Source organism: Martes martes (assembly GCF_963455335.1).
Source record: "Martes martes genome assembly, chromosome: 4".
Taxonomy (NCBI): domain Eukaryota; kingdom Metazoa; phylum Chordata; class Mammalia; order Carnivora; family Mustelidae; genus Martes; species Martes martes.
In genome coordinates this window covers 156,800,222-156,808,967 of record NC_137891.1, presented here as the reverse complement: position 1 = coordinate 156,808,967, position 8,746 = coordinate 156,800,222, and the positions used below count along the sequence as shown (strand labels likewise).

General features: G+C 58.6%; 2 protein-coding genes across 3 annotated transcripts; one reads left to right on the top strand and one right to left on the bottom strand.

The window, feature by feature from the left end:
• The first annotated feature begins 2,203 nt into the window (after positions 1-2,203).
• PLK3 (polo like kinase 3) lies at positions 2,204-7,159 on the top strand. Of its 2 annotated transcripts, XM_080802778.1 has the most exons (15): positions 2,204-2,503; positions 2,714-2,821; positions 2,910-3,026; positions 3,179-3,308; positions 3,390-3,477; positions 4,252-4,347; positions 4,436-4,634; positions 4,751-4,874; positions 5,056-5,147; positions 5,388-5,481; positions 5,620-5,703; positions 5,797-5,959; positions 6,110-6,239; positions 6,408-6,521; positions 6,633-7,159. In XM_080802778.1, the coding sequence occupies exons 1-15, from the start codon at positions 2,294-2,296 to the stop codon at positions 6,822-6,824; spliced, it is 1,941 nt and encodes a 646-aa protein (XP_080658904.1). In that variant the 5' UTR covers positions 2,204-2,293; the 3' UTR covers positions 6,825-7,159. The 2 variants fall into 2 exon arrangements, with proteins under 2 accessions (XP_080658904.1, XP_080658903.1); XM_080802777.1 differs by having other exon boundaries at positions 2,227-2,503; positions 3,179-3,477.
• Positions 7,160-7,174: 15 nt separating this feature from the next.
• On the bottom strand, positions 7,175-7,900 carry DYNLT4 (dynein light chain Tctex-type 4; the record flags this gene model as incomplete). The annotated part of the gene is made up of 1 exon (XM_080802776.1): positions 7,175-7,900. One exon carries the CDS (start codon positions 7,898-7,900, stop codon positions 7,175-7,177), a length of 726 nt encoding a protein of 241 aa, XP_080658902.1.
• Between the last annotated feature and the right edge of the window lie 846 nt (positions 7,901-8,746).

Here is an 8,746-nt window from a genome sequence, read left to right as displayed (position 1 = left end):
AGGAGGAAGCAGGCTCCCTGCTGAGCAGAGAGCCTGATGCGGGGCTCGATCCCAGGACCCCGGGATCATGACCTGAGCGGAAGGCAGAGGCTTTAACCCACTGAGCCACCCAGGCGCCCCTGTGGTTTTCTTTTAAACAGAATCAACCTTGTCAATACCTTGAGCTTGGACTTCCAGCCTTCAGAACTATGAGAAAATACATTTCTGTTGTCTAAGCCACGTAGTGCACAGTATTTTGTTATGGCAGCCCTGCTGAACTAATACAAAGACATTTTGCTTTATTTTCCAAATGTAAAATTGCAACCTCAAATATGACTTTTCAAAGTACACGTGCTTCAGCCTCATTTTCCCTGTAGATCTGTCCTTTCTGGTCCCACCACTACCATCTCCCCCCTGGAAAACTGTTGACTGGTAGGATAAAGACCAAACTCCTGACTAAGGCGCTTAAGGCCACCCCTTCCTCACCTCCCAGTCTCCCTCCCCATCTGAGCTATTAGTCATTATCCCCATTTCAGGTTTCTCCCATCAGTGGCCCGGAAGGGCAAGGTTAGAGGGCTTGATGAGGGGTTGGGTGGGTGGGAAATACAGAAGGAGGTTACAACAGAAAGGCGGGAAGAGCAGCAAGTTGCTGGGGCAATGATCAGTAATCTCAGTAATCCCAACGGGAGGGACTACAACTCAGATTAAGCTGGGAGGGGAAGATGGAGGGAAGTGGGTACTGTGCAGATTTTTAGCTTTTGGCGGATACAACTGACAGGAATTAGGTTCTACTCAGTATCTGTTGACTCACCTGGCTACTCTTTCTAAAGCAAAGCTCTTTGGTTAGTTAGTCTTCTGTTGACTTCCTTCATAGCATTTTTCAAAACCTGCAAGGACTTTTTTTTTTAAGATTCTATTTATTTATTTGACACAGAGAGAGAGAGATCACAAGTAGGCAGAGAGGCAGGCAGAGAGAGAGAGAGGGGAAGCAGGCTCCCCGCTGAGCAGAGAGCCCGATGCGGGGCTCCATCCCAAAGCCTGCAATGACTTTGTTCTTATACTTGCCTCTTGTCTGTTTCCAAAGAGCCGAGTGTGGACTAAATGAGGGCTACAACCTTGAGCGGCCTTGTTCAGCCAGTGCTTGGCACTTGGCGGGTACTTTTAATAGGTCTTTGAGGCCTGAATGGCTTAATAATTGATAGAGTGGGACAGAGTGAGGGCAGAGAGGTGAGAAGGACAAAGCCAGGGGGAGGCCTGTGATAACTGGGACAAACACTCAGGAGGGCTTAAGAGCCCACCTCTCTCTCTGTTTCTGGCCCTGGGAAGGGTGGGCACGAACTAGGAGTCTAGCGGTCCACATGGCCCCAGGACCACCTGCCCAACTGTCCATCACTAGATTTGAGAAAATCCTAATTCCCATTCTTCACTTTCTGGCCTTCTGACCGCCGACTCAAGGCAGTAGGTGTTTTCAAGGAAGGGGAATAGGGGACCCCGCCAGAACCCGAGATCTAACTCTCAAGGTTGTGGAGGAGGGTAACAGAGGATGCGACGAGGCACATGGCAAAAATCTTGAATACTGGGGTGTTTGACCCCCAAACTCAGCGTGGCAGCCTCCCCCTCCTCCACCCGCTCCGGCCCGTCCCAAGCCAGGCTCAGGAGGATGCAATTCTCCCTAAACCCTAAAGGGGGTAGTGCGGGGCTGGGCCCGGGGGCTCTGGTCCAGGGCGTGGGACAGCGGAAGGTCTAGCGCACTTAAAAGGGCGTGTGGGCGACGCCCTCTGGCGAAAGCGAGCACCGCCCCGCCTCTCCCTTCCCGCCAGGATCGCTGGTATATCTAGCCGCCTGGGGAGGGTCCCCAGATACCCAGCCCCACTCAGACTTCAGAAAAAGACCCGAAAGATGGGGAAAGAAAGAGACCTCCCCATGAACGGACTCTCGGTCACCAGGGCGTAGGGAGAGGGGTACGGAGAAATGGCTGACCCCTACATTCTGGTCAAAGCCGCCTGGTGATTACCCGAACGGTTGCGTCTTTAAGGCGTGGGGAGGAGGCTGGGCCTGGACTTGCGTTGGGTGGGAGGAGGAGCTTATCGGTGACGCAAGGCTTGAGGAGGGGCGTGGCTTCTAGGTGACTCGCCGCCTGGAAGGGGGCGGGCTCTTAGTGACGAGCCGCCGGGGAGGAGACAGGCGTTCATTGATAAAAACGCCGGGCTCCCTCGGGCGCTAGCGCAGCGTAGCAAATCCCGGCAGTGCCACGCGCGGCCCGGGCCGGGCGGAACCGAAACAAGCAGGGCCCGCGCTGCGACGCACCGCCTGCATGGAGCCTGCCGCCGGCTTCCTATCCCCGCGCCCATTCCCGCGTGCGGCCGCCCCGCCCGCGCCCCCTGCCGGGCCCGGGCCGCCTGGAAGTGCAGTGCCGGGACCTGAACTGGAGATGGTGGCTGGGCCACCCGCGACGGATCCAGGGCGCCTTATCACAGACCCGCGCAGCGGTCGCACCTACTTCAAAGGCCGCCTGTTGGGCAAGGTGAACTGGTGGGGTGGTGTGCTAACGAGGGGAGTGGGGGGTCCCGCTGACCTCCTTGACCGCGCCGGGTGGGGCGGGGGCGCTTGCCCTCGGCGCGGGGACGCAGGGACGCTTGCCCTCGGCGCGGGGACGCTTGTCCTCGGCGCGGGGACGTCTGCGGGCCAGACTTGGCTGTCCTGGAGCGCTCTGCCTGATGCCCCCTCCTCGTAGGGGGGCTTTGCCCGCTGCTATGAGGCCACTGACACAGAGACGGGCAACGCCTACGCGGTCAAAGTCATCTCACAGAGCCGCATCACCAAGCCGCATCAGCGCGAGAAGGTGGGCCCGGGCCCAGCGGACCAGGGGTGGGGTGGGAACAGTGGTGAGGGAGCCCTTGAAGGATGACCACCCCGCGCCCGCGTTGCAGATCCTAAACGAGATTGAGCTGCACCGCGGCCTGCAGCACCGCCACATCGTGCGTTTCTCGCACCACTTTGAGGATGCGGACAACATATACATTTTCCTGGAGCTCTGCAGCAGAAAGGTGAGCGATGACTGAGAGTGGGAGAGGGAAAGGGCGGGGGGGGAGGGGCTTAAGACCCAAAGCTGGAGCCCTTTCTCCTCTTCAGTGAGCGCGAACGGAGGGAGGGTCAGAGAGGGCGGATCAGGGGCTAAAGCTCAGGTGGCTCTCTGCAGTCCCTGGCCCACATCTGGAAGGCCCGGCACACTCTTTTGGAACCAGAGGTGCGTTATTACCTGCGCCAGATCCTTTCCGGACTCAAGTACTTGCACCAGCGGGGCATCCTGCATCGAGACCTCAAGCTGGGTGAGCTTACTGGGCCGGCAGGATTGGGGGTTGGGGAGGTGGAGAGAAAGGACTCTGACATACCTTTCTGCCCCCATTCAGGGAATTTTTTTATCACGGAGAACATGGAACTGAAGATGGGGGACTTTGGGCTGGCAACCCGGTTGGAACCCCCGGAACATAGGAAGAAGTGAGTGTTTGAGGAGAGGGGTGGCCACAGTCTGTGTGACACAGATGACGTGCGTGACAGTGAGTATGTATGTGGGAGGCATGATGACTGCCTGATGTGTGTGTGTGATAGATGGGAAAGGGATGATGGGTTGTTTGTGTGTGTTGGGGATGGGGAATGTGGAGGTGGCAGCTGGAGTTATACTGGTGGGAAGGCTGTTTGAGTCCCTGAGACAGATGAGGGGTGTAAGGATTCTCGGAGATGTTTGACCGTATCCTCTGTATGGATGGGGGTAGGTGACATAAGCGATGTGTGTGTGAGACAGACTGAGTGTGGGAATGGCAGGACGTGATACCCTGTGTAAGAAGACCTGCTGTGGCCACGGTAACTGGGTGTGAGTGACAACAGATAGCATGTGTGGCTGATGAGTGTTTTGGGGAATATGACAGCTGGTGTTGGTTTGTGTGTGCACAGATCAGAGGAGGTGACAGCCTGTGTGGGTGTCTGTCAGACGGGAGTGGGGGACTGAGGATAGGATGCTAACCTCAGAGGAGGGGGCTGGGGTGGGGGTCAAGGCCTCCCCTGTCCTGCAGAACAGCTGAGCAGCTGGGCCAGGCGGGTGGGCGGGGACTCAGCTGCCATCCCCAGCATCCATTGTCCCAGGACAAGCAGGAGTTCTCTTGCCTTTGGTGACAGGCAGCTGCTTTGTCTGGACTCAAAGTGGGGGCAGGGAAGTGGGGGGCTAGCCAGGCCGGGTCTGAACCTTCTTCTCTCTTCCTCCCTATCCCTTTCCAGAACTATCTGTGGCACCCCCAACTATGTGGCTCCAGAAGTGCTGCAGAGACAGGGCCATGGCCCTGAGGCAGACGTGTGGTCCCTGGGCTGTGTCATGTGAGTCCCAGGGTCATCTACCCTGGTGGGGGCCCAGGTGAGGTGTCCCTTCCACTGCATTCCTGACCGCCTCCCCTCTGCCCTTCAGGTACACACTGCTGTGTGGGACTCCCCCCTTTGAGACAGTTGACTTGAAAGAGACGTATCGCTGCATCAAACAGGTTCACTACACACTGCCCGCCAGCCTCTCACTGCCTGCCCGGCAGCTCCTGGCTGCCATCCTTCGAGCCTCGCCCCAAGACCGCCCCTCAATCGATCAGATCCTGCGCCATGACTTCTTTACCAAGGTCTGTGGCTTCCTAGACAGCTAAGTCAAGTCTGCATATTCCAGGGGGATTCAGTGGGGGTAGGTGACCGGACTCCTGGGGCTTCTCTTCTTTGCTCACATGACTTCCCTCCTCAGGGCTACACCCCCGACCGGCTCCCTGTCAGCAGCTGCGTGACAGTCCCAGACCTGACACCCCTTAACCCAGCCAGGATCCTGTTTGTCAAAGTTACCAAGAGCCTCTTTGGCAGGAAGAAGAAGAGTAAGTCTGGAATGTCAGTGGTGTGGAGGGTATAGCGTGGCAGGGGGGGCTTGGCACATTCATTGTGGGGGCATGAATGTGAATGACTTTGAACCTCTGGGGAGAGCATGTGCCCATCTGTATCCCTGCAGGAACCCTGGGGATAGGCAGGATATGAAGGTTATATCTAACCCCCACCCAGGTAAAAACCATCCTGAGGAGCGGGACGAGGTCTCCTGTTTGGTGAACGGCCTCACGCGGACATCCATTGGCCATCAAGGTGCCAGGCCGGAGGTGAGGTGCTCACATGGATAGTATGCCCTGACTCACTCTCACCCTAGCAGCTGCAGGAAGCCTGGGATAAAAGAAGCTAGTGAAGCATTTAACCTCGTGCTGGCCTAATTGGCTGCGTCTCATTAGCCAGGCGGAGCTGACCTGGGGTGCCCCGGCTGCCAGGGCAAGGCTAGGCCATGGACTCTCGAGGATTCGGACCTTGAGGCCCATCTCTCTCCTTTCCCCTATCCAACTCTCCAGGCTCCAGCAGCTTCCGGCCCTGCCCCCCTCAGCTTGGTAGAGACAGCGCCTGAAGACAGCTCACCCCGTGGGACCCTGGCGAGCAGTGGAGATGGTGAGCAGCTGGGAGGATGAGAGGGGCTATAGAGGTTGGTGGGGCTAAACCCAGGAACCAGAGGGAAGGAGTGTCAGAGAAACATGGCCTGTGTCCTGGCGAACTGATGCCTAATTCCAGGTTCCCTGTTCCCTTCAGGGTTTGAAGAAGGTCTGACTGTGGCCACAGTCGTGGAGTCAGCCCTCTGTGCTCTGAGAAACTGCCTGGCCTTCATGCCGCCGGGTAAGGGTGGGGTCGGGTAGGGGTGAATGGTGTTGGGAGTTCTTTGCCTGAAAGGTGGGAAACAGGTCCTCCCTCCTTCCTCTTCCATGACAGCGGAACAGAACCCAGCTCCGCTTGCACAGCCAGAGCCTCTGGTGTGGGTCAGCAAGTGGGTGGACTACTCCAACAAATTTGGCTTCGGGTATCAGCTGTCCAGTCGCCGTGTGGCTGTGCTTTTCAACAATGGCACACACATGGCCCTTTCAGCCAACAGAAAGTAAGTGCTCTTCTGGTTTGCCTGGTATCTGGGCCACTGTGCCCTGCAGGTGTGTGCTCCTGCACTGGGGTGTCCTGGGGTGTCCTGGGGTCTCCGGGGGACGGGCATCGGCGACGGGCTCCCTCTGACCTCGTGTCTCCTCTCCTCCAGGACCGTGCACTACAACCCCACCAGCACAAAGCACTTCTCCTTCTCTGTGGGTGCTGTGCCTCGGGCCCTGCAGCCTCAGCTGGGTGTCCTCCGGTATTTTGCCTCCTACATGGAGCAGCGTCTCATGAAGGTGTGTGATTGGAGTGGGGCACGTTGATGAGTAACGCATCCTAACCCCTTCCTGGTCCCCTCAGCGGGAGGGGTGGAGGGCTCAGAGCTGGAGGCTGAACCTCTGTGGGAGACATCAAGGGGGCGGGGCATGATTCCTGTCAGGCAAGTGACCTGCTCCCACTCCCAGGGTGGAGATCTGCCCAGTGTGGAAGAGCTGGAGGTGCCGGTGCCCCCACTCCTGCTGCAGTGGGTCAAGACGGATCAGGCCCTCCTCATGCTGTTCAGTGACGGCACTGTCCAGGTGAGAACCCCTCCCAGAGCTGGGGGGAAGGTCAGGGAGGCCCCTGGTGCGGTGGGGAGGAAACTGGACCTGGGGCCTAGGCCCTGATCGGGGTGACCCTTCTGCGCACAGGTGAACTTCTATGGAGACCACACCAAGCTGATCCTCAGTGGCTGGGAGCCCCTGCTTGTGACTTTTGTGGCGCGCAATCGCAGTGCTTGTACTTACCTCGCTTCCCACCTCCGGCAGCTGGGCTGCTCCCCAGACCTGCGGCAGCGGCTCCGCTATGCTCTGCAGCTGCTCCGGGACCGCTGCCCAGCCTAGGACCTAACCCTCGGGGCAGGCCATGACCTAAAGCCTCAGGTCTGAGGCCTGTGCCTGTAAGGCTCTGGCCCTTGCCTTCGCGGGCCTCCCTGTCCCTTTGGTGCCTCACTGGGGGCTCTGGGCCGAATCCCCCAGGGAATCAGGGACCAGCTTTACTGGGGTTGGAGTCTGCCTGTCCCAGCAGCCTCCTACCCCTTCTCCAAGAAAAGCCTGAGCCTTAGTCCCCAGCTCGGGGGCATTATTTATGGACCACTTTTATTTATTAACAGACATTTATTTATTGGGATCGAGCCCCAGGGAGGGCCTCCTCCTGGGAGAATAAATCGTTTTTGCAGAACTTGGAGGCCTCCCTACTCGCAGTAGAGCCCGTGCACCACAGCCACGGCAAAGAGGGAGGCGTTGGTGAAGGCGGCGGAGGCCAGCCCGTCGCGCTCGGTGTCCCAGAGCGCGCGGCTGACGACGTGCACGCCCTGGCCGGCTCGGGGCCCGAGCACCACGTTGCACACAAGCTTGTAGCGCGGGGGACAGAGTTCACGCAGACGCACACGCACCAGCTCGCACAGCTCGCGAGCCAGGGGCCCGGCCTCGGCACCCACGTAGCGCACGTTGCCCAGCCGGGCGGCCAGCGTTGCCTCCATCGAGTGCTGCATGCGGCTGGCCTCCCAGCGCTCCCCGGGCGCTGGCTCCATGCGGTAGGATGGCGCCAGCCGACGCAGGGGGGCCAAGGGCAACCCCGAGAAGCTAACCCTTGAGCCCAGAGGAGGCACTGGGCCCAGAGATGGTCGCCGACCCCCAGGACCTGCGCCGGGTCCTGCCAGTGAGTTGCGACGTGAGAAGGAGGAGGCTGGGCCCAGCACAGAGCCACGGCGGGAGGACGGGCCCAGACCTGCTAGTCGGGCCTCATCAATGCTGGGCAGGTGGCCTGGAGGCCTCACCGGTGATAGTTTCAGCCCAGGGTCTTTGGTAGTTTCCTCCTCCTGGCGTCTGGGGGCCACAGGCCTGCCAGCCATGGACCTGCCGACTGGAAGACCCGCACTAGGACAGGATGCCAGAAACTGGCCATCTTTGTACCCCATCCAGTCTTTCACTCTGTGATAAGGGTTTTGTTTTGTTTTTTAAAGATTTTTATTTATTTATTTGACAGAGAGAGAAATCACAAGTAGGCAGAGAGGCAGGCAGAGAGAGAGGGGGAAGCAGGCTCCCAGCTGAGCAGAGAGCCCGATGTGGGGCTCGATCCCAGGACCCTGAGATCATGACCTGAGCCAAAAGCAGAGGCTTAACCCACTGAGCCACCCAGGCGCCCCTGTGATAAGGGTTTTTACTCCCTAACCCCTTCTTACCTGTGTTCCAGGACAGGTGAATGAAATAGTCCGGGCTGCGTGGATTCCTAGGTTCTTAAGAGGGTTAAGGGCTGTTAAGGACATAAGTGGTGCTGCTCAGACTATCACCTTAGGATGGCCCCTGCCCCCGAGCTTCACTTCCCCCTGGGTGCTGTGGAGGTTAGCCAAGTGAGCACCCCCTAGTCTCCCTTCCACCTGACTATTCTCCCACCTGACTTTGCCAGCAGAGGGGGAGATAAGTCTGCCCTTGGTTTGCCTCGGCCTAGACTGTGGTGCTTCAGACCCCCCACCAGAAGGAGACACAGACCCAACTCCTTCAGCTCCACAGATCATTCCAGCCCTGTGGGTACTGAATCCAGACGCCTTCCACCCTTACCTGCTTCTAGGGTGCCTGACACAAAGATCGCCCCTATAATTGGCTGAGACTGGAGGCAGGTGACTCAGGAAGCTCCTTCCACCCTCTGAATTTGGCCTCTGGTCCTACCTCTAGAATCAGTTCTGGGATGAATGCCGCCTTCTCCTGAAACTCCCACAGGCACCTGAGTCACCTGCAGCTTTTGGCTTCCAAACTCTCTCCCAGCT

What these genes read in the sequence shown, in the direction of transcription:
- PLK3 (XM_080802777.1), top strand. Translation starts at nt 2,294, where the DNA reads ATGGAGCCTGCCGCCGGCTTCCTATCCCCGCGCCCATTCCCGCGTGCG. An exon ending in CCTGGCGAGCAGTGGAGATG is followed by an intron (nt 5,482 to 5,619) that starts GTGAGCAGCTGG and finishes TGTTCCCTTCAG; the next exon opens with GGTTTGAAGAAGGTCTGACT. An exon ending in CCTGGCCTTCATGCCGCCGG is followed by an intron (nt 5,704 to 5,796) that starts GTAAGGGTGGGG and finishes CTTCCATGACAG; the next exon opens with CGGAACAGAACCCAGCTCCG.